At 44.7% G+C, this 25,505-nt stretch overlaps 1 protein-coding gene and 1 non-coding gene across 2 annotated transcripts; both read left to right on the top strand.

Annotated features, from left to right (window-relative positions):
* Positions 1 to 3,090: 3,090 nt before the first annotated feature.
* On the top strand, positions 3,091 to 25,485 carry LOC128304613 (helicase domino). Its single transcript, XM_053041818.1, has 15 exons — positions 3,091 to 3,189; positions 3,278 to 4,197; positions 4,499 to 4,670; positions 4,755 to 4,968; positions 6,154 to 7,478; positions 7,562 to 8,496; positions 8,764 to 8,950; positions 9,428 to 9,564; positions 9,640 to 9,826; positions 9,918 to 11,423; positions 11,813 to 12,712; positions 13,052 to 13,276; positions 19,409 to 19,444; positions 19,679 to 22,885; positions 22,954 to 25,485. The coding sequence occupies exons 1-15, from the start codon at positions 3,091 to 3,093 to the stop codon at positions 23,737 to 23,739; spliced, it is 10,836 nt and encodes a 3,611-aa protein (XP_052897778.1). The 3' UTR covers positions 23,740 to 25,485.
* On the top strand, positions 8,581 to 8,681 carry LOC128306116 (small nucleolar RNA Me28S-Am2589). The gene has a single exon (XR_008287543.1). It is a non-coding gene; the product is annotated as a small nucleolar RNA Me28S-Am2589 (small nucleolar RNA).
* Positions 25,486 to 25,505: the final 20 nt, after the last annotated feature.

The following is a 25,505-nucleotide window of genomic DNA, read 5'->3' as shown; positions in this document are numbered from 1 at the left end:
TACCATTTTAGTAGGCGGGAATATACTAATTTGTTACACGGTTGTAGGGATTATGAGGTATAGGGAGAAGAGGAGAGGGAGTTATAAAAAAGAGAGAAACGAATATATGCATCAGCGGGATAGGAGAAAAGATATGAAGACAAAATAAACGAGTCAGTTGAGTTAGAACTGTCAGCTGGAATAGATATACTCTGATTGTCTGGCGTTTTAGTGTGATCCGAAAAGTGTATTTCCTCCTCAAGTCACTACAACGGTATACTATGAATATACTAATTTCAGACAACCAAGAGTCTGGAGACGCACAATTTTGTGGAGGATAATCCCAATGGCCAAGATGCCATCAAATGCTAATAGACAAAATACGTAATATTGCCATAACATTCAGGACAACATCTTTTGAATGAAAGGCTCGGTTGAATTATAGTCAACAATCGTCAGTTCAAATCATACCAGCCAATAGAACTGGCTGCCATCATCTTCTTAATCATTGTATTTCACCGGATATTTCGGGTTTGTAATTGCAGAATTGTCGCCATCAATGTATGGAGTTTTTACGATACGAGAAGATTTTTGTAGGGTAAATGTTTTTTGCAGATCGTCTGTGTTCAATAATTCATTACACAAGCTAAGCACAACATCCAGAGAACTTGGCCTGCTAATTCTATGCTTTTATAACTTAATTTACCCGTAACCTGAATAGTTGTTTCGGGAAACGAGGGTTTGGTCCGGATGAAATGTTGTTTCGATCTTATCGAATGGAGACTCGTGCCGTTATCAAATACATCACTAGGCACATCTGATAAAATGGCATCGTATGAAATCTAATTACTGTCAAATTTACTGTATCTGTGTAAGAAATCTGAAAAAAAATCATGAGAAATCAGTAGTACCTGGATGTGGATGCCTACTAGACCTTAGGCACATGCAGTTTTCTAATTGTATAAACTTCGACTTTAGACGAAATTATGTACGGTGCCTACGAAAAGCAGGAATGCATAGTAAGCAACATAGGGCAACACATCTGACGCAAGATGGTTAAGAATTTCTTAAGTGTAATTTGGAGTACTCTAGTTAAAATAAAATGATGTATATGGGCATCACAATGTAGATGGGAGCTGAACGTAAACAGGACATGTCGTATATTTTTACGATACATTTCATTCGTGATAACTGACCAAGGTTCGGGACTAATCAACTACAATGACCAAATATCTAAAACACGACACTAGATGTGCAGATCAGACGAATTGCTATATCAGACTGAGAGACGAACGAAGCCACTAACGTTCAAGGTCTTTTAAATCCATTACCAACAATATTAGCTGCATGTGACCTGGGATATGCTTTGCCGAAAAGTTTTTTTTAAGAGAGCTAAGGTCTCCCGAAATGAAAAATGTTACAACTTATTAAACTTAATGAAATAAATTAACAACGTTCACTTATTGGGAAGAAATCATAATTGAGTTTGCGTATACATCAGCCCGTAGCTCTGTAACCGGGCCGATTAGCTAGTCAACCCAAAAAAGATAACTTTTAAATAATGAAAAATATGGATCGGACACATCGTATTCGCGCGTTGGAATATATCTGAAAGGAAGTTACCGTTACCGTTGTTACCGTTGTGTTTTAGTGGTGTTTTATGTTGTTAAAATAATGCTAATATTCAAAACTAATCCCAAATAGCTGTAAATTCATAAACTTTACCATTTCGGCTGTAGCGCCAAAACGAAATCGAGTACTGAACCCATCGCTATAGCAACAGCATGACAGGAACGACCGAACCGATGCGAAGCGTGCCCATCACTACCGCTTCCGGCAGCACAAGCAAGAGAAAAAGAACGAAGCATTCATTTTCTGCCGTCGCGTTAGTTTCGCACATACGCAGAGTGTGAGAAGAAAATTAGTTTCTGCCTCACCAGAACAAAGAACAGTGCGAAATTTTGCATTTCCGAATGCGGCGTAACGTATTAGTGCGTAGTGTGCTGGTGCGAAAATAGAATGAGTGCATTAATCTTCCGCTTGGGATCGAAATTGCCTTTCTGTTGAGGTACGCATGAAGGCAACGCGTTTTTCCTACTCTGCACCCAGAGAGCCCGGGCGGACTCGCCCGAAAAAGAGGTTCGCTTCGAAAAGCAAGATGGCTGCCGCTGGGGTTTTTTCCCTGTACAGATCCAGCACTTACGCTCCCAGCAATGTTCTACGGGGTTAGCAAGCGAAGTAAATTAGACGGCTTAGTTGCTGGTGAGGGTAGCGCATTAAATCGTATTTTTGGACACTTTTTCTGTAACACTTTTGTGGTTTGTTCCTCGCTGATGCGGTCGGGGATACCGGTGAATATAGCATCTGTTCTCGATTTCGTGTAACTGCGAATGGTCGATATGTGGTGAACGTGTGTGGCTACGAAAGAGGTGCTTTAATGCTACATGAGAGCGCAGCATCGTGTCCCATCCGCCATTCTGGCAGATTACAGTAGCAGAGAAAAAACGCAAGTGTGGAATGATTTTGACTTCTTTCATTCTGTCTGCCTACCTTTGCCGCATCACCATCCCAACCGCGATGCCCTTCGCGATGGGATCGCCGCGCTTGCTAGGGCTACTTCAGTGTGCTTGCGAATGAACAGGAAGGGGAATGTGGCGCGTATAAATGTTTGACAGCTGCCCTCGATGAGCGGCTTTTTCGGCTTGTATTTCAATGGTGCTCCTACATTATGATTTGTTTACAAAGGAATAAGAAAAAATAATTAATGGATAATAGCATTCATCGATGGAAACGACAACTCTCTCCGGGATTGTTTCCATTCAACTATTGATGTGTTTAACTGCGATTTATTAAAATGCACCAAGCGGCAGCCAACAAACTGCGAAGGATAATCGTGCAAATTTAATATGATGATACATTTTACTTACATTTGTAATGAGCGATTCGTAGTTCCATTCTGGAAAGACGGATATGCCAACAAGATTACAATCGAGGCATTTGTCTGATATCGTGCTGTGGAAAAGATCCCTCTTATTCTGTTTACTCCTGCATGAACATTATGTTTCTAACGTTGTTTTGTTTGTACCACTTCGTCTCACAGATGTATAAAAAATGAATGAAGGCGATACGGCGGGAGGGCAACGTGGTCGAAACCTGGCCCTTCCTGCTGGGATTCATCGAAAAGCATCAACCAATAGTAATACTGTCCAGGTAAGCAAGGGAAATTTCCATAGCTGCGTTGTTTCATATGCTATCGTTATGTTTGTGGTGTTCATACAAAATTTTCCGTATTCAGCAGCTAACTACTGGCACGCACGATTCTACCACACCAATGTCTCGCTCGTTAAATGAAGACCAACAACAGCAACTGGAACAGTCTCAACAACAGCAGCAGCAACAGCAACCGCACCACCACCAGCAGCGGGAGCAGCAACAGCAGGGTCAGCAAATGCAGCCTGCCGGAACAGGGACGTCATCGTCATTGTCGTCACCACGCAAAGGTTTACCGCAGCAATCGTCACCGACATACCAGCCGTCTCCTAGCAGCAACGTAACTATCGCAACAGATCCATCTAGCGTACATCAGTTGTCATCGGCTTCTTCTAATACCCTCCAACAGCAGCAGCAACATAACAACAACATTAGTGCTAGCGGCACGGCAAGTAACAGTAGTGCCAGTGGCAGCGTCGAGGCTAATAATGCTAACATTACCAGTACGCCGGGTGGTGAACGAACAGGAAGTGGTCTGTCTGAAAGTGAGGTCGGAGGAAGAGGACGAGGAGGAGGAACCGTCGTCAGTGTCGATGGTGGTGGTGTAGTGGTAGTGCCCAGTGCACAACACGCAAGTGAAAGTGTTGGTGGTGGTGGTGGTGGTGGAAGTGAAGTTTCTGGCGACGAAAGTACGTTTGTTGCTGAGAAGAGAAGAGTCGAGAGTACGGGTAGTGTGACGGAAGTGGGTGGTGGGGCTAGTGAGGGAATCGGTGGAACGAGTGGGGTAGGGAAACTGTACACTAAAACAAACATTGCATCGTCCTTCACACCGGCTGCTGTTGGAGGGCAAACGATACTGGCCGTTGGTAGTGCTTCAACAGTTGCTAGTTCTGTCACAGCATCGAAAAAGCGCATCAAACTTGAGTCGGATCCAGAAACTGATATCAATGTGTTAAAGAAATTAATTCTTGAACACAAATATATGCGATTACGCAGTATCAAAGAGAGGTAAGTTCATCTTTATTGAAGCGTTCTGCTGTGTTCTGTATGAGTATCCGTTTTTTGTTAATCTGTTTTGTTAATTCGAACTAAACTTGGTGAAAATCATTACTATCCATCAATAATTATCATCCAAAACAGATTTTGCGTTAATTTGAACCAAACATAAGGATATCCGTGTGGTTAAAATGTCGTTACAGGGATTTAATGTAATGGTAGAAATACTGGCATGAATTTCAAATTCAAATAGGTGCAGCTTTTGAAGTCCCTCCATATACAGCGTTTTAATGCATGTATCCTACATTTACAGATACAATGAACATGTAGCCGAATTGTTTTTTCTTCAAACCGGCGGCAATATGATGGAATATCCCGTATGGAGAAAGAAGCCAACGACGCCCGCATTCACAAATTTCATACGCTCGTACAAGCTGGAACCATTGTCTAGCAATCTGGAAGAGGCAGGAGAAGCACTGAAGCAGGTAAGCAACAGCTAACTACTTTTCTCCACCAAAGTATGCACAATATGGCATAGTTTAATGAAATAAAAATTATGTTTCTTGTAGCAGTCAACCCGTTCGCTCAGCGGCATTTCTACTACGTCCGGTAGCAGCTGCAACACTATCGGTAGTGTGACACCATTAGGTGGTAATGGTAGTGGCGATGATACTACGACTGGTTTACCACAGGGAGCGGAAATCAAAATACCTGGTGTGGGCGCAACGCCGGTTGCCGTTTCGACCACCCTTCCTGCCGCTGTTGCTCAACTTAGTCAGCAAGGTAATGTTCGTATGCAAATTCTCACCTTTGATTGGTATAAAATACTGCGAAAAATCGATCATATTCAAAAAATCGTTAAAATATTAAATCACAAGACCCTTTCGCATAAGAATTATCCAGGTGCAAATGGAGGTTTTAATTAAATGCGATATTTATGTGCGTTTTTGGGGAAATATTATGTTTGCGGTTCTGTTCAAAATAAATTGTTTGTCACCAGTTACTATTTAAAATTGACAACCATTCATATTCTCACCTCTTTCAACTTGAACCTTATCTTATCCTTACCGTCCGGCCGTTCTTGCAACAACCACACGCGTTGTACTCTCTCAAAACCCTCGTGGGATTGTAGGACATATACCCGGTAGACCGCAGGGTGGTCGCCATGGGATGGTATTTGGGCAAATTAGTGCACCATCTGCACTTGGAAACTCCTCGCAACTTCTGGTGCCAGGTAGAGCGCACCTTGTTTAATTATTATTCTTTTCTTTACGAATTGTTACAATAGCTGTTTTGTGATTGTTATTTATTAACATTGTTTCATCGTTTCTAGCGCTTATATTTGCATTTGTTATGGTTTTTGGCCTTTTGGTGTACACAGAAGGATGGTAAATCATGTGTTATTGATGTAATTCTTGCTAGATTGTTGCATCTTGGCAAGACATTTCGCTGCTGGCATGCTAATTTCACATAAGGTCTCTTAAATATCAGTAACAACAAAACTGCATTATTTTGGCTTTATCATAATTGAGTTGCAGAATGTATGTCATAATTTTGTTTGGTTATTTTTCATTTGCTTTGCTGGGGAACATGAATGTTCGGTAGTACATTGTTTTATGTTCTGAACGCATGCATTTTTCAACTTCAAGCTCTCCCTGCAGTCGATTTTAATGAACGTTTATTTTAGTTAATTTTTGAACACTGAAATATTTATCTCTAGCTTTCAATATTAGAATCGTCGATGTGTAACTTGAAGCTTTTTGTCATATTTAGTGTATAATATGCGAAAGAACGATGGCTGTTTTGTAATGAAAATAATCGTGAAATAATTCATTCGGAATGTGTTTCACCGAAGGGTGATGAATTGTTTTGGTTGCTTGTTTGATTATTATTTTTGGTTTTTGCTGATAATTGAGATATGTAAAAGCAGGTTTAAAAATATTGCTGTTTTTTTATTTTTTGTTTAAGGTGGTACGCCGATTATTCCTGACAGAGTTGGTATTGGCATCACACCAGCAACTTCCACCATTGACAGGAAAAAGCAAGTTTCTGCACCCGTTGCTGCTGGTGCGCATATGGTAAAGAACGAGCTACTGGAAGATGGAAACACATCCCCGGCACTTACCTGTGGAACTAATGGGCCGAACTTGGCAAGCCTTCGTGGAGGTGTTACCGTTTCCAGCAATCGCAGCACCACTGGTATTGCAGGGTCCTCATCTAGGAGTCTCAATAACATTCAACAGAATGGACCTGGACTTGGGCACGGAAGCAGTAATAATGCATCCTCTGGAGCATTGGCCGGTCAACAACTTGGCGCGGCAAACACGGCAGGAAATAGCAATGGGGCAGACCAATACACCAACAAAGCTCGGCAAGAGGTGTTCGTTATGCAGCGTGTACAGGAACTGCAAAAGGAAGGACTATGGACGGAAAAACGCTTACCGAAGGTACAGGAACCCGGGCGGCCGAAGGCCCACTGGGACTATCTGCTGGAGGAAATGGTCTGGCTTGCAGCGGATTTCGCCCAGGAACGGAAGTGGAAGAAAGCTTGTGCGCGTAAGTGCGCCCGCATGATTCAGAAACACTTTCAGGACAAGGCGCTGGCGGCACAGCGGGCGGAGAAAGCACAGGAACTGCAACTGAAACGAATAGCCGCGTTCGTGGCGAAGGAAATAAAAACTTTTTGGTCGAATGCCGAAAAGTTGGTCGAGTACAAGCAGCAGACAAAGCTGGACGAGAAACGGAAGAAGGCTCTCGATCAGCAACTAAGCTTCATTGTCGATCAGACGGAAAAATACTCGCAGCAGTTGGTTGAGGGCATGAACAAGACAGCCGCGGGCACACTAGCCGCTGGCAGTAAAGCTGAAAGTTTAAATTCGTCCCGCATTTCGTCTCCGCTGCGCAGTGGACTTACGGGGTCCGACGATGAGTTCAGGCCCGAGGCGGAAAGTTCGGACGATGACGAGGAAACGATTGCGAAGGCAGAAGCGGAAGCAGCAGAGGCGGAGGATGGCACCAAAGATGAGGTGGCCGCCCTGCAGAAAGAGTCCGAAATGGATTTGGACGATTTCCTGAAGAATCTACCGAAAGATTATTTGGAAAATCGTGACAAAATTGTGTTGTCCGACCCGGACGACAACGATGAGGACGATGAAAGTGCCGCGAAAGAAGATGAGGAAGCTGACAAGGACTTTAGTGCCGATGAAGACAGCACGGATTACGAAGACACGATCAAGGAGCAGGAAAAGGCCGAAAGAAATCAAGATCACAAGAAGGAAATCGATGAGTTGAACGTAAGTATGAGTGGAGTAACAGTTGTTTATTGTTGCGCATTATAAAGACAGTGTTGATAATACATAATTACATTTCCCTACAGGCTGATAATGAGATGAGCATTGAAGAACTAATGGCAAAGTACAAAAATCTTCCACCCGCCGGTGAAACGATGGATGTTGATTCTGATGACGATGCGTTAGAAGAAGACTCGACCAGGAATCGAAAACGGAGAAGAACCCGAAGCCAACCGATGTCCGACTCTTCACCGTCGGAAGATGACGACAGTAGCGAAGGTCTAACCGGGTCTGAAGACGATGAGGATATCAGTGAGGAGGAATCGGAGGAAAGTGAAGGAGCGATGGAAGCCGAAGAGGAAGCAATTGGTTTGAAGAATTTGCTAGACGATGAGTCTGGTTTGGTTGGATCAGCTTCGGCCACGGGAGCGTCCGGGAAGAGTCAAACAGATAAAGACGATATGCTGAACGATGCAGCAGCAATCGCCGAAAGCATTCAGCCCAAAGGCAATACACTTTCGTCGACCAGTGTCGTGACGCCGATTCCCACCTTGTTGAAACATTCGCTGCGTGAGTACCAGCATATTGGTTTGGATTGGCTCGTGACGATGCACGACCGCAAGCTGAACGGTATTCTGGCAGACGAGATGGGTTTGGGAAAGACGATTCAAACGATTTCGTTGCTAGCGCATCTGGCGTGTGTCAAGGGCAACTGGGGTCCACATTTGATCATAGTGCCCTCATCGGTGATGCTGAACTGGGAAATGGAATTCAAAAAATGGTGCCCGGGGTTCAAAATATTGACCTATTACGGTACGCCAAAGGAGCGCAAGCTTAAGCGCACCGGCTGGACTAAGGTGAACGCGTTCCACGTATGCATTACGTCTTACAAGCTGGTCATACAAGACCATCAAAGCTTCCGACGGAAAAAGTGGAAGTATCTGATCCTGGATGAAGCACAGAACATCAAAAATTTTAAATCTCAACGCTGGCAACTGCTGCTAAATTTTCAAACTGAACAGTGAGTATACGGTTTTTCTATTTTTGGGACAGCTATTTGGAAGCGTTTATTTGCAACAGCCATTTTCATAAATATGATGATAAAAAGTTTACGTTTAAATTATCTGATTGGAGTTGTTCCTCTGTTTTAGAGTAACTTTTCCTTTTTTAAGATGACTATATACGAGGCATTTGTCTGATACTGTCTGTAACGCGTGCTTGCATGCTGAAAATCCCGTATTCAGTGAGTGTTGTTTTACATTGCCTAATGGTTTTTTTTCCATTTCAGACGATTATTACTCACCGGTACACCGCTGCAGAACAATTTGATGGAACTGTGGTCTTTAATGCACTTTCTGATGCCGCACATATTTCAATCGCACCGCGAATTCAAGGAATGGTTCTCGAATCCAATGACTGGGATGATTGAAGGCAACTCCGAATACAATGAGACGATTATCAAGCGCCTTCACAAGGTCTGTACCCTGTACGTAATGTAATATTATGATTATTTACGCATCATATCTTATGGATGCTTCTGCTGAGGCCCCGTTGAAGCCGTCCATTTTAATTGGTTAAACATCTTGTGTGTTAATGTCGGTTTTGGTGAAGTGTGTTCTGATAAAACACGTTTACATGTTGAAGTTGTTGGGAAATTGGTTTTTGGCATTTTAAGTCTAAGAAAATAACTCTTGAACATATTTTTACTGTATTTTCGTCTGTCGGGGTGCTGCACCTACCACATACTGTGGAAATATGTTTTTTTGTGTGTGTGTGCGTTATGCTGTCTTCTGTTTTTTGTTGTGTTTCGTTTATCTTGGTTTCGGTGGTAAATAATCATAATGTTACATTAATTAATAATCGTTTGAAATAATACTACAATAACTGTTTACCGCGTCGATACAAATTAATGTATGACCATTGGATTTCTTTTCTTGCTTTTGTCTCTGTAGGTTCTACGACCGTTTCTGTTGCGGAGGTTGAAGTCGGAAGTAGAAAAGCAAATGCCGAAAAAGTACGAACACGTGGTTATGTGTAGATTATCGAAGCGTCAGCGTTTTCTCTACGATGACTTTATGAGTCGAGCAAAGTGAGTGTATTCAGATGGGTAGTGATAGTAACTTCTCGATTGCTTATGCGGGTTGTATTAAAAAAATCTTTGCAGGACGAGAGAAACGTTGGCATCCGGTAATCTTCTGAGTGTTATCAACGTTCTGATGCAGTTAAGAAAAGTGTGTAACCATCCGAATATGTTCGAAGAACGACCGACGATATCACCCTTCCGCATGGAGGGCATAAGCATAAAGACGGCCTCTCTCGTTTACAACATGTTCAACTACGATCCGTTCACTGTAAGTTATAACGATCGATAAAACAAGCAAGCCTTTCATGATATTACTTTACCGAATTAACGTTACATGTTTTTTTTTCTTTCATTCGCAGCAAATTGATCTGTCTTCCTTAAATTTAGTGTTAATACAACTGGAACTATTGCTGCCTGCGTATGTGGCCCACCGGACGCAGCACCTTTGCATGCCGAAACGCTTAATCGAAGAAATCGATTCAACGCCCATGCCGCCACCACGTTGTCCTACTGGGAAGCTACGATTGCACGTCCGTATTCCGGATGTTCGCGTGCAGGAATCAGTCGGTAGTGGTAATCGTGCCGGCGTCAGTGCCCGTACGGGAGTTCGCGTAGGTACCAGCCCAGCAATGAAGACTGAAGGGACGAAATTCGTTCCGCTTGTAAATCATGAAGCATCCTTAGATAAGAAATCATCACTCATCGGTTCGGGAATCAACTCGAGAGTAATGGACGTACGAAAGCGCCCTGCGTCGGCAGTGTTAATGATGATGGGTGGGACATCGTCAGCAGCGGGAATAACAGCAATTGATTCCAGCAGTGCTGTAGGTGGAATAAGCAGTAGCAGAAGTATGTCGCCTGGTTTAATCCTGCGCAAACGAAGTGATATTGTTGGGGGTAGTGTCATGTCTGTGAGCGGTCCCCAGCATCAACAGAATCGGTTAAATGCTGGGCAGGTAGTGCAGATCATTCCTCAGGTGGCGTCCGGCGCGTTAGGTACGAATACTTCACAATCTTACATCATTACCGGACGTTTGCAACCACCAGTCAGTGGCAATAATCAGACGATATTTCACCGGCCTGCTTCATCGTCCTCAACGAGTGGAGTTAGTGTGGTTCCGGCCTCGCGGATAGCAATGTTGCAATCAAAGGGAGGAAATACAAACACATCCACGCCAGTAGCCACGACAGCAAGTGTCAGTCGAATGGTGCAAAATGTCGGTCAACAAACGCAGATCTCATCCACTCTGGCCGCAACGATTATGAAGGGATTAAAACAAAATTCTTATTCCTCGAACAAGAACGTAAACGACACGGGCAGGACATCCGAGTCAGCAGAGCTGGATGCTCGTCAACGTACCGAGTTCTATTTGGCATGCATCGAAGAATCGCGGAAGGAGCGTCGCAAGGAAGTGTTAGAGCTACTCGGGCGTATCAATGCGAAGCGTTGCGATGCAGCACCAATTTACGGCAAAGATCTGCGGGAAACGCTATGCGCTTTGATTGATGAAGAATTTCAACAGCGATCTAATGAGCTCATTCCTTTCGGCGTTGCCGGCGTGTATTACACTCGGCGGGCAACGTTGGCGCATAGTAGCGTTGGCAATAATGCGGCCCTAGTCGCAAGCTGGAGTCTCTCCGAAGTGATAAAAACTATTGATCAGCGAGCGAATGAATTGCGTGCGACGATATCAAACTTTGTCCTATTTGTGCCTGCTGTGTGTGCCCCGACGCCATACTTGCAAGTGTCCCATCCGCATCCTTCCAAATTGAATGCCGAGCAACAGTGGGAGGCAACAATGGCGGAACAAATCCAACCAGCCATCCAGCTGTTGCATCCGATTATATCTGCCATGAGTACACAGGTAAGCATTTTGGAGCACAACAATTTTGTTACTAAAGTCGTAAAATTATGTTTGAAGCGAAACTATTGTTCATACGATTGGTTTGTGCTTGCTCTTTAAAATCAATCGTTTTGGGTTTATCTTTCGAAAACGGTTTTTGCAATGGAGCTAGAACATGTTTGACGTTGCATTTCTGCTGGCGTATAATCGTCTTTTTTTCCTAGCCATGTGGCAGGAAATTTATGGAACTATCATACAATTCCGCGCATCATTGAAATGGTTTTACGTGGAGCTTTTCCTGTGCAGCTTTTGTCGTGATGCAACATTTTTTTTACATACACATTCACGTAAAGAATTAGTTGCAGATTCTGAAAACTTGTCCTACTAACTACTTGTTTTTTTTTTCGCAGTTCCCGGATCCCCGTTTGATACAGTACGATTGTGGAAAGCTTCAAACATTGGATCGTTTGCTGAAGAAGCTGAAATCGGAAGGGCATCGCGTATTAATATTTACGCAGATGACACGTATGCTCGACGTGCTGGAAGCCTTTTTAAACTACCATGGGCACATTTATTTGCGACTGGATGGTACAACGAAAGTGGAACAGCGGCAAGTGTTGATGGAGCGCTTCAACAACGATAGGCGCATGTTCGCTTTTATTTTGTCCACCCGGTCCGGAGGTGTTGGCATTAACTTGACCGGCGCCGATACTGTGATATTTTACGATTCTGACTGGAATCCCACGATGGACGCACAGGCACAGGATCGTTGCCATCGGATTGGTCAGACGCGCGATGTGCACATCTACCGGCTGGTGAGCGAAAAAACGATCGAGGAAAACATTCTGAAGAAAGCGAACCAGAAACGAATTCTCGGTGATTTGGCGATCGAGGGTGGCAATTTTACGACAGCTTACTTCAAGAGTTCTACCACCATCCAGGATCTGTTCACGGTGGATAATGTGGAACAGGATGCGTCTGCTCGTCTGGCCGAGGTGTTAGATCGTGATCGTGAACGGAAGGATCGTTTAAATGCTAACCTTTCGATGCCTGCAGCAGTATTACCAGTTGCAGGCGAAGGTGATGGCAACAAATCGGCGATCAATGTGTTTGAATCTGCGCTGGCAGCTGCGGAAGATGACCAGGACGTGCAGGCGGCCAAGTTTGCCAAGGCCGAAGCGTCGGCCGATTTGGATGAGTTCGACGAGAACATTCCGATCGATGAAGACAAACTGGTGGCGGGTGATGCTGATGGCAAAGAGCCGGAGTTGAGCAAAGCGGAAAAGGAAGTTCAGAATCTAATCAAACAGGTACGTTTAACTGTGATAAATTACTTTGCACACGCATACTGTTGCATGTTTTCCAACGTTAGCAACGTAACCTGGTCCCTATGGATCGGAGATTTGGGCTAATTCATTGAATGCAAAGCTCAGTTCATTGTTTGCTGGTTGGTATAGAATATTCCAATGCAGTCTCAGACGGCGCATGGCGTGTACTTGTGCATAGCCAAGTGCCATCAAAGTTCTCATACATATTGTTCGCATAGGTAGCAAGGGCATCCATTATTGCATTTGCCATTGGTAGATCGTTAGTGTGCGTTTGTGAAATGTGTATTTTAAGCTAATATTGCGTTTCTTTGTCTTTTGAAGTTGAGTCCTGTGGAGCGCTACGCTATGCGTTTTGTAGAGGACACCGAAGGTACCTGGACTGCGGTGCAGTTGAAAGCGGTAGAGCAAGAGATTGAACAGCAGAAACGCGACTGGGAGGCGAATCGTTTGGCGGAGCAGAGGCGCAATGAGGAAGCTGCTCGGAAGCGCGAAGCAGAGGAACATGCCGACCTGCTGACCTTCTCCCGGGAGGATGCCAAAAATCAGGTTAATAAAACTCATCTTAGTAATAGAGCTATAAGTGGTGGTAGTAGTAGGAAGAGACTGCGCAAGATGCGCAGAAATGACCGACCATTGAGGTTGACAACATTGACTAATAATGACAGAAGGACACTAAAGACAAGAACAACTAGTAGAGGCCATAAAGTGTCATCGATATCCAAGGGTGATGGAGGTACCAGTGGTGGTAGTAGAAGCGACGATGGGCTCCATGCACGAGGACAGAATATTACAACGTTCAGCAGCAGGAGGGTGGTGCCGTCTGCAAAGCAGAAATTGCAACAGAAGCATCAATTGAGTGGGGTTTCCATTAAACAAGGTGTAGCTAATAACAAATCCGATGGAACTATACTGGGCAAACGAAAGTATCCAGTAGCCGCCTCGAAGTCTGCTGATGCTGTTCGTCAGCAGCAGACTAGTAGAGCAGCAAATTTGCGTCAAGTTAAAGGCAATGTAAAAACCGCCAACACGATTGACAATTCCCCGAACACAAAACATGCCAGAAGGGGTCATACAAGAGCATCATTAGTAGAGGATGATGACGATAGTTCAGATGAAACATTGCAGGAAGGTGAAGACGAATCTCTTCTTGAGGCAAATGGTTCTGGTTCGGGAGCAATAGAAAGTCCAGAGGCCGGATCAGAGGAAGACGACGTGGATCCGCTAGAGGACACTCTCCCGAAAAATGAGAAGCTTAGAAAGCCAGGCGTTTCTGCCAAAGGTGAAAATCAGGTTGGATCGGGAAAAGAGGTTGCCATCGTTACTGTTCGGCGAATGTCCAGACGATTGTCAGTAGCGTCTAAAACCGTGTTAGGGGCTGCAGTGCTAAAGAGTAGTAATTATCTTCGACAGTCACCGAAAGTAAACGCTACAAATAGTATCAATGCGCGAGTAAAGCTGTCACGCCAAGTTCAATGTTCTGTTTCTGCAGTAAAGAGTAACACTACTGTAGATCCATCGAACGTGATTGTCGCAGCTGCAGGTTCGTCACCTAGCTCTGCTGATACTCGTACGTCTTCCGAACCGCAACAACAACGTGATCGTGTTGGCAATGAGGTGGGAACAACGACGACTTTATTGAAATCGCTTGATGAGTTTGATAGTGAGTGCAGTCTAGATGTGATGGTGGATTCCAATGATGCACCCGATTCAGACTCGAATCAAATGAACAGCTACTACAGTAATTCCGCTGGTACGGGAATGGCTCAAGATGAAGATACTTCAGCGGCTGTTGCCGGAAGTACTGTGAAGGAACAGTCGAGACCCACTTCAAGGGGCGGTCGATCGTTTGATGGCAGAAGTAAGACACCGAATGCTACTCCAACATCGTCCATAGTGTCTTCAGGCGGTGATCTTACAGTCGATGAAACATCAGATGATGTGGACGAGTCGAGTGTGACTAAAACTACCCCACGAACGCGTTCGCGCGGAACGGTGAAGATTAATCTGTGGACTTTGGATGATAGCCCCATGCTACCAGTTTACAAGCGTACCAATAGATCCAAAACGCCGCAACTTTCACAAAATTCAAATCATTCTACTGATAGTGGCAGTAAGTTGTTGGCTGATGAAACTGAGGGTTCCAGTTACAACAAAAACGAATCGTCTTCAATGTCCGACATGTCAAAACTGTCAGTGGATTGTAATAGCAAAACGGCACTTAATAGCAACCATGATTCGAATCACAGCTCTGAAATACCGAGCTCTGCGACTACCGAACGTCGGCCAATGAAAGTGGTGAGCTCTGTAGGAGGAAAAGACGATGTGGTAAGGAGCTTGAAGGTTGTTGTAAACGACCTATTGAAGAGCGCCGCCAACACTACGAGGAAAATACCGGAAGTGAGCGATGGTTTCCGAACTCCAACGCCTACAAATCCTAAGCTGCGCAAGTTGAAGCGATTATCAAAATCAGGCGGTAGGGTAACGTCTCCCAGTACGGCGAAAGATCAGAGAGCAGGTGGAATTAATACTCGCACGTTAGATGGGTGGCTTACGAAGGGAACAAGTCGTAGAGGGGGAGAAGTAAGTGACCTACTCGAGTCTTCCGCTGTACATAATCATGTCAGTTGTGATTCGGAGATGAATGCTACTAGTGTTGATGCGCACAGACGGTCGAAATCGGAGAAAGTGCACGATGAGTCTGGGTCGTCAACACCGCTTGCCAGTAAACCGGTCGATTCTGAGGAAGAACTTTTACTTTGCGTGCCTCACGAAGAGAACGATCCATTGGGAAATGGTGAAGTTTGATGGTGGAACTTTAGAAGGTTGCTGTGGAAAACCGTGCACATTACTGGTGTATCAAGATTTTATTTTTGATTTTGTTTTTTTTTTTTTTTTTAATGTATAAACATCACAGTTTTTGTACATATTTACGAGCATTTCAAACTTTGACAACTGCTTGTGCGCTTTCTGCTACCACTGTTAGACATTGGTTGTTCCAAATTGGGAAAAGTACTACTATTATTATGTAAGCGAAAAGTATTTGTAGACAATGTTATACAAAGACGATCACGATAGAAAATGTGTTATTTTTAGTATATTCTTACGTTTCTTGCACCATTTCAAAGCACAACCCCATTGGACGAACAGTATCGCGGCAAATTTTATCCGTTTATCCTAATTTATTATAAATTGTTTGGTGCAAACTTTGCTCCTGGGGCAAATACATCTATTTAGGTGTAACGACAAATGTTCACATGTGGTCTAGATTCGGTTTTTATTATAGGCTCGTCCTGTATTTCCATCTCAATCAATTCAAACACAGGAGAGATAAGACAAATCGTCGAAATTGTCTACAGAAGGGTTAAATTAAGTTGTTAAAATGCGCTTTACAGCATACCCATCGTACATACCATTTTGCTATTGGCATTGGACTTTGCTATCAGACGTGGGATTGGACATACTGTCCAGTTTTCCTACAGTTGCTTTTGGGTATCATCCAATTTTTTTAGAATCCATAGACGATTATGTATGTGCGTGTTAATAGCAGACTGATTGCCCCACAGTTAACCACTACATATTGTGCCGAAACAAAGTCCCGATCTGTTGGAATAGTGCTCCATTTAATCAATAAGCAATGTTCGTTCCCCCAATAATAGTACCTTCCTTCTCCACCGCAACATTAGCTCTCTCGATCTGTCTGCACCCTCTGTCTCATTATGAAAATGATGCAACAATGATGTGAACGCTGTGTGTATCGTTTAATTGTGATAGCATTTTATTAATGTACATTTGAGCGGTCGACACTATTTATTTCTATCATCATAATTATCCTTTTCATCTGGTTGGTTACACTATGCTCCTTCATATGCAGTAATAGTCTATAAATTGCGATTTGATCATCGTATACGCTGTCCTGTTACGCCGGGATCGTCGATCAAACATATCGCTTGTGTATGCGTTTTTTGTACGCAGCTTTTACTTTTATAGACACGCCGCAACGCAAGTATGGTGAGGTAGTAGAAAGGGAGGTTTGGAAGAAATGTTACATTTCGGTTCTGATTGTTTTCGCAGAAAAAGATTATAAATTATCCAACAAGAATGTATGGGCATGTGTTTGAAGATTGCAAATCTTCGTCTAAATATTTGTAGCAGGTATTGACAGTGCATACTCCATAATGTAAATATATGTAAAATAAGAAACAATCACGAGATTATTTCTGCAATGTACAGCCTAGCATCATATTAGCAATACCTGTCTAACGCGAGATACAGGTCAATACCTCTATTAATATTTTACTCTGCATACTAACGACTTTGCATGCTGTCGAATGCCGATTTAAGACGTGTATAACTGTGTGCAGTAAAAGCAAGAGAACTACATCGAAGTAGAGTAGTTCTATCAGTGTGGACGATTTTTTTTATTACGAAACATAATTCGAGCTGTACTGCTGTGCTGCTAATGTGTCGGATGTACGTTATTGAACATGGCAAATTACAACAAATTGGTTCATTGTGGATTAGACACTTCTTATTTTTTTACAGTCTAAAACCTTGTACAAAATGGTTATAAGCTAAAATGTACATCTCCATCCTTTACTGCCTAAATGATCAATGTAGAAACAAGACAAAAATGCCCAGAACAAATCAAATTGTAGCATAACGATTCGTAACGAAAGGAACGACTACTGACGAAAAGGAAGAATTGGCTTTACACCATTCAAACTCATTCGAGACAAGCTCAAAGTCTCTATCAAATAATCACAACAACAAACTCATTCGAATGAACGAAAGGCACCCATTCAAAGAGCAATAGTGGTCAAAGACACAAAAAATCACACAATTGTGTAAAAACGTAGGCTACAGAACGATAAACAAACAGGCAGTAACACACTATTAACGAAAATAACAATATCCCAGGGAAAAGTGCGCAGAAAAATGCTCGCCGAAAACAATATTGCAATATATGGAAAACGGGGAAAAGGCATACGCGCAACTGTGAAGCGAAAGTTTGCGAGAAAAAATTAATAGAATAAACAATTGTCCTTGCTGAGTAAATGCTGAGTTGATGAATTCATTCCAAGTATGATGTAAGAAGAATGCGATTGAAAAACAAATTGAAACATATGCATAATTTAACAGAACGGCTCCTCCGTGTACGACGTGAAAGTTCTTTTCACATGAATGTGATGAATTTTTGGTGTCACAAAGCAAGAGATCGTTCAGCGGCTTCGTCGGTTTAGAAAGCGTAAATATGGTTGTCGAAACCCAAAAGCTGATACCATTTGTATGAACACAGTATGCTGGAAAGAAAAGAAACGCATGAAAAATGTTTCGTGTGATAGCGAGAACTACTCGTTGGTTGGTGGTGGTATCAATATCCTTGTATCTAGAGCAGCTAATATGACGAGAACGCAAAAGTATAAACGAGTTTGAAGCAAAACATGAAATAGATCAATGGAGAGAAAGAGAGAGAGAGAGAGAGAGAGAGAGAGATATATATACATATATAGAGAGAGATGATAATGAATAGTAATAAGGACGAGATAAAAATCCAAACCATAACTTGCTGTTTATTGTACGTTCTTGATAATTCTTACACTGATACCCGCATTAAAATGACCCAAACAAAATTATTATTCCAATCGCGCTTTATAAAGCAAAACGAACATAAGAACACGCAGAACCCCACTGTATTTTGCACTGGATTCTGGATTCTTGATGGCACCAAAAATAAGAAACGAACGCAACAAAAAAAAAGAGCCTTAATAATTTATTGCACGTATGAAAAAGCTACACTTTCTGGAAAAACAAACAGACTTGGGTCACTGGAATGGCATTAAACGTACGGAGGTAATGGAAAGTGTTCTATAAAGATTGCTTGCGAACGTACATATAAGCAACACATATTATTCAGACAACTCAACAAACAGCAAGGGGATGATTTATTTTGTTAATTTTTTCTTGTAATTTCTGATGCATTCGAATGATATACTGAAGCCAAAAGGGCAAACGAAAGATCGCGATTCTATGAGATATAGGAGGTGTCTTTTTAGTGGAAGCTCAAAGTTGCCCTCAGCTCCTGCTGAACTATGTCTTGGATTCATATTTGAAATGTGATAGATTTGTTTATGTTGCGGAAGCAAATTAATCGTAGGGCAACCGGAAAAGTTACCGCCAATCTCACACGGTAAACGAGTACAATGCAACAATAGAACGAAGTCCAAGAAATTCGCAAAAATTAAACAAGAAGCACTAAGAAGTCTTCAAGTTCCAATTGTTGTGCACAGTAACTGAGCGATCGCTGTCGGAAGAAAAGCACAAAGAATCGAAAACTGAACTAATATTCCGCAGGCGGTGTTAGTTTCGAAAGCATCAGAAATTTATTAAGAAGACAAGATTTGCTAGTCAGCAGCTGAGTAGCAGCACACTGCCCGTGATGTCGAACGCGATGTGGTGGACACATGTGATTGCGCATGCCAAGGTCCATCTCATCGCTTCGATAACGCGCGCATTGTGTTACGCAAACCAAAATTAACAAAATAATTGTACGGATTTGTAATATCTCTCTTTTCTCCTCCCTCTCTCCCTTTCTCTCTCTCTCTATTTCTATTTTTTCTTCAACTCGTTTTGTTGTGAAAATCGCACTCTTCCAATGTGTGTACGGTGGATATGCTCTAGATATGGATATCGGATAGCACGATGGAGAAGATGCCGGTGAGTATCAGAATATCTTATCCATTTTGTTTTACGTATTCCAATAGTACTAGCATTAGTTATAATTGCTCCTTAGTCGAGATAAAAACATTTCGTCGGTTCAATTATGCTTACTTGGCTTACAATTGATTCAGTTTAATTGAAGCTAAATCTGGTACGGAATAGTGAAACAATCAGCTTGTCCATTTGTAACTAACGTACATCTCTCGATCAAAATCGATCAAAACCAAACAGATGTGGTGTCCACCAACGCCCCCGCAAGATGATAACGATCTGTACGTGGATCATTCGTTGACGTTCCTGTACGATACGTCGGACATCATCCCGGAGGGTGAACTTCCTCCCGTGTACGTGAAGAAAGACTACAAGCGTAGCCGTTCGGAAGCCGGCTTCTATCCGGACGGACGCCGGCCACCGAAGATCCGTCGCGAGGATACGTACTACGCACCGCGCTCTCTGTTCGATCGGCCCACGCCGCAGATAGCAAAGCTGCGCAAGGAGTACAAGCTGCAACGGTACAAGGGCATTATCAAACCGTTCCCACCGATGCTGGCCATAAAACCGACCACCATCCCGATGAAGCCACCGACCGAACCGGAGGGTGGTATACCGGAGTGGACGGTGTACGAGGACATGGCAATCCTGAACGTGATACAGAATCTGCAGGGGTTGCCCCTGAACCTGATGCTCATTTCTCCGGGCCACGTACCGAACTGGGATCTGGTGGCGGACATTGTGAACCAAACTTCGCGCACCTATCGGCTGCCGAAGCAGTGCCGCTATCGGTACGAGTCCGTCATAATGCCGCGCGAAGAAGGCAAGCTGCTGGAGAGTCCGAAAAAACAGAAAAAGAACAAAAACCCCCAGAAACAGTCCCCGACGACGTCGTCCTCGCCGCCACTGACTGCGGGCTCTTCACCGCCGAAACAGATACGGTCCATGCGCACCGGGCAGCTGTACATGAACGATGCGAACAGCTCTTTCATCAAACTGATGCGCCAAAAGTTCGATAGCTTTCGGACGGCGTTTGGCAAAAAGCCTGCACTGGGGAAATCGTCACTTACCAATACGCTGCCTGTGTCGATGAAGAATCCGAAACATGCGCTTGTGCTGGTTAAGCATGGCATCACAGCGTTCGATGCGCCACTAACACCGGTCGAAATAGCAACTCGGCGTGCTGAGCGGTTCCTGAAGGAAAAGCACAAAATGACAGCTGTCCAGGAGCAACAGCAGCAGCAGCAACAGCAACAAGCACAAGCTCAGCAGCAGCAGCAGCAACAACAAAATGCACAGCAGCAGGCTGTATCCGGAACATCGCAAACAAACGTCGTATCTGCCGCTCAACAACAGGTTGCCGGTGTATCATTGGTAGGTGTGCAACCGATCGTGACGAGTCAGCAGCAGGCAGCGTCTCACGTGCAAACCGTTGTTCAAGCACAGCAGCAACCCACTGCAGCAACGGTACAGGCGGTGACAGTCGCAACTCCCGCCCAGCATCTACTACAGCAGCAGCTGCAAATCCAAGCACATGCCATTTCCCAACAGCAAGCGACCGTGCAAGGTCAGCAGATAACGACCACGGCGGCTGGGCAAGGTTTACAGCAGGCCACCATCGTCGTGTGTGGCGTTTCCACGAACGCGACCTCGACCGTGGCTACCATCGTGCAGGCGGGTCGTGCCGCTCAACCGGTCGTTAACATCTGTGCCAGTCCGGGTCAGCAGCAACAACAGCAAACGCAGCAGATCGTCAAAGCGATCGTTGCCAGCCCGGCGAATCAGAACTTACTGTCCCAGCAGCTGGCGCAGGTGGCGGCGGCACAGCAGAGTAGCAACGCGCAACAGTCCGGCCAGCCGGGACAACCGCAGCAAATGTCGGTCGTTTTAACGACACCGGTCACCACCATGTCCGGTGTGAACTCGGTCCAACTGTCCCAGCCGCAGATCGTATCCATCCATCAGCCGGCGCAATCGTCGCAGCAGCTTCTGCAGGGTGGCAGCGCAACCATTACGCAAGCGTCCCAATCCTCTATCGTGAGCCAGGTTGCTGGCCAATCGATTCCGCAGGTCGTTTCGGTGGCACAGCTCGGTAGCGTGATGACGACGGGTGCGGCCAGCAGTGCCACGATACAGCCCACGCAGGTAACCACCCTTACGACGTCCGCTCTGCGCGCCCAGCGGATTGTGGCACCAACCGGGACACTGCAAGAGGTGGTACTGCACCAACGTTCCGGTTCGCAGAGCCCAACCGTGGTTAGTGTGAGCAGTCTGGGCGGTGGACTTACACCGGCCCAGCTGCAAACCGCCCAGTTGCGGCTATCGATGGCGGGTGCGCAGCAAGTGTCGGGTGTGGTCGCAAAGTCCATTTCCGTCGGGACGGTAACGAGCGCGGGCAAGCCGGTCAACACCTCGCAGATTCAATTCTACCGCCAGCAGCCGATGCGACAGCAGCTGAAGGTGTTACATCCCGGCACGGCGACACAGGTTGCAACGACGGGCGGTGCAACGGCAACCGTACTTCAAACGGCTGCCGGCCAGCCAACGATCGTTAGCCCGGCCATCATTCAGGGTAACATCATCCAAACCGGTACGGTCGGTCAGACCGTTCAGGTACAGCAGGCAACGGCTGCCGCTGGGTCGGCCGCTGGTGGCACGGCCGTCGTTCAGAAGGTATCCGGTGTTACCACGGTAACGGGTGGCAATGCCGTGACACAGGTGGTATCGGCTGCCGGCGGTACGATCGTGTCCCAGACACCGACGGCCGTGGCAACCGGCACCGGAGGTACGATCGCCACCGTGCAGGTCGTACAGGGACAGCCGCCTCGCATGCAGTACATCAAGCAACTCGGTGGCACGAAGCACATGATCACGCGCCCCGTAACGGAGAACGAAATGCAGCTAATGGTGAAGCGTCAAATCATTAGTCAGCAGCAGCAGCAGCAGCAACAACAGCAACAGCAGCAGCACAACAAACAGATCATTCCGCAGGCGCAAATCTTCGCACAGGCGAACCTCCAGGTACAGCAGGCTGGAACGTCTGGCGGCCAGCAGATAGCGACACTGGTGAAAACGTCCGGTGGTACCGTGGCCGCAACCGGCATGACGCTGTCCCACGTGAAGCCCGGCCAGCTGAAAACGATCGGCAACCAAAGCCAGGTCCGGCAGCTGCACATCCAGCAGCAATTTTTAGCGCAGCAACGCAAAGGAGGCGCGGGCAAGATGGCACAAATTACGCACGTGGCCGGTAAAGCGGGACAGCCGACGCAGCTGTTCCTGCAGGGTTCGAAAAATATCGCATCCGGCACAACGATGACGATGCAAAAGGTGCAGCATGTCATACACCATGCGCACCAAACAGGCGGACAAATAGTGCTCGGTAAGACTGGTGTCAGCCGAATGATCCCAGTTTCCGTGTCACAACAGCCCAACCGACAAGCGATACAGGTACGTGTAGTACGAGTGTGTGAGTAGCGTATAGAACGTACGGCAAATAATAACACTCTACATTTCAGGTGGTATCGGCAACCTCTGCCGCGCAGGCACTCGCAGCCGGCAACATAAGGATGCATGTACCGGGTCAAAACATCGGTACGATCAAAGTCACGGGAAGTACCCCATCCGCACAGCCGCAGCAGGTGATAATCAACACTATTCAAAGCCAACAATCGGCACGCTCCAATGCCAGTCCCGTGCGGCTGCAGACGACACCCGGCGGTTCGCTGGTGGCCGTCACTGTTCAACAGCCGCAACAGTTGCAACAGCAACAACAGCAGCAAGTGGTTGGCACGACCGTAACATCATCACCGAACGTATCGCAGTCGGTGGTGGGTTCTGGGTCCGATGGAAATCAATCCACCACATCCGCGGCTGGCAGTGGTGGTGTTGGTGTCAGTACCAACACTGGCGGAACCGGCAACGGACCAGTTCAAGCCCAGCCTAGCGCTGGCGTGGCAACGGCACAAGTTAGTTCCGCCGCACAACAGGTACTGACACTGCAGCAGCAAACTGTTGCCCAGCAACACATAGCCACAACCGGCACAAGCATTGTGCAAGCAGCGGCTACCGTCGATGGTGGTACTACCACCGTGTCTACCACGGTCGGTGCGTCTGCACCCGGGGCTGCATCGTCCGCCGGCGGTACCACACAGGTGTCGTCCGCTGCAGTAGTGGCGAGTTCGACCGCTGGCGGTAGTGGACCGAACAGTGGCGCTGGTACAACGAACGCCACACAGTCCGGACAGCAATCGCCACAGGTGAGTATGATAAAAAAGAAGCAATCGCCGAACGTTGCGAAATAAGAATATGTGTAGTGGTAAGGAAAAGCAAAATATGCTATCGAATTAATGTTACGGTTCGGTACGGTTAGGAGAAAGGGAAAAGTATGTGAGATTATTGCTAATTTAGTTTGTAAAATGAGTAAGAAAATGGATCGTATGCGGTATTTGAAAGCGGAAGGGGAAATAATTTCGATTTTATCATGAAAATATAAATATTAGAACACTATTCAAGGTCTACATATGATACTTCATACGTTTATGGTGTGTCCGGTAGGATGCAATCTACTTGCGCCAGAGTTGCATTTTACTAAAAAAAATCATGAATCATTCCCACGTGGTTATTCTTTGCCCATTGAACCATCAATAATTGAGCCAGATTAGGGATCCCATTTGCCTTTCGGGTTTTTGTTTTTGCTCAACATAAATGAGACTTTGTATTTGTTATTTGATTTGAATTTATTTGTTTGAAATGATTAATAGTTTGGCTTACCTCTGGTTTTTTTCTTAAACTAATTTTCCACTGTGACGAAAAGAACATTTTTTCTTGGATCATTGCACAATTGATCTCATCGTGTTTCAATCAGATTAGTTGTGCATCATGGAATGAATTTGCAGAATATTAAGAAAGTAAATTACGCTCGCAAAGGCTTGAACTTTGCTCGAGTGAGAATGGATAGTTTTGTGAAATGTTTTTAACTCAATTCCAGCTACTGCGACGAGTACTCTAATTTGCGACGAGTGTTTTGAATTTAAAATTTGTCTAGTTAGCGCTACATACGCAATCGATCTTGCGAATTTAACGTTTCTAGGGACAATCTCCAGCGCTTAATAAAGAGGGTTCCCAATCGAGATCCAAACGAAATTACCATTCGTCTTTCTCTATCGTAGCACCACTTTAAAAGATAAATTGTTCATTTTCCGTTTTGTCAAATTGTTCGCCCGTTTGTTTGCTTCAATAACAAAGCCTGATGGAGCTTTTTTTAAAACAGTAATTACCATTAAAATAAGAGTTGTAAATAGATAATGTTTAAAGTGAACAAGCAAACATAAACATGAATCTTGGCGTACTAATTAGGAAACATTTCTCCTCCAAATGAACAAATGAGAGTGGTATAGGCACAAAACCCATTACCAGCCGACAATGTTGCGACAAGGAATTAGAAGCTTCGATATAGCTACAACGAAATAAAGGCATGTTTTTGATGCTCTACTTACTGTACGTTACAAGGCACACATTTGTGTGTACTTCAAGAAAATATGATGCTATCAAGGGTGATTCATTCGTGTTCATTTGTAATACTTATATCGTATATTTCTGGCTCATTTTCCTTTCCATCTGGCGTTGTAATAAATTTGATATGTAGTATCGGTTTGCGTTTTAAAATGTACATTAAAATTGCTTGTGTCAGCGTGGAGTGCGTCGTTTAGCGATGCTGCTCTTTATTTATCGCCATAGGTACGACATAAAACTCTAATCGCTACGTACTTGCATGAAAACAACAAGGGATATGTTCATAATAGGTGTAATTTATCGTAAAGTATTAATAGCAAATAAATTGGTAAAAAATTATCGTAAAAAAAGATTCATTACTCCCCCATTCGCTTTACACGCGCGTAAGAGCACAGCATGGCAATGGGGGAAACAGAGTGGACAACCTCTAATAGTATAACGAAATATGCAGTATCGACGTGGTTAGAGTGACGATAGATGAAGGGAATAGGAAAGGTGGGAGTGGTGTGGAGTGAAAATAAATACAAAACCAGGAAAAAAACCAACACATGCGCTC

The sequence above is a fragment of the Anopheles moucheti genome, chromosome 3 (genome assembly GCF_943734755.1).
Source record: "Anopheles moucheti chromosome 3, idAnoMoucSN_F20_07, whole genome shotgun sequence".
Lineage (NCBI taxonomy): Eukaryota > Metazoa > Arthropoda > Insecta > Diptera > Culicidae > Anopheles > Anopheles moucheti.
This window is presented reverse-complemented; position numbering and strand designations above follow the sequence as displayed.

Coding starts and splice junctions, on each gene's coding strand:
- LOC128304613 (XM_053041818.1), top strand. CDS start 3,091: ATGAATGAAGGCGATACGGCGGGAGGGCAACGTGGTCGAAACCTGGCC. Junction 9,565..9,639: donor GACTTTATGAGTCGAGCAAA/GTGAGTGTATTC, acceptor AAATCTTTGCAG/GACGAGAGAAACGTTGGCAT. Junction 22,886..22,953: donor CCAACCGACAAGCGATACAG/GTACGTGTAGTA, acceptor TCTACATTTCAG/GTGGTATCGGCAACCTCTGC.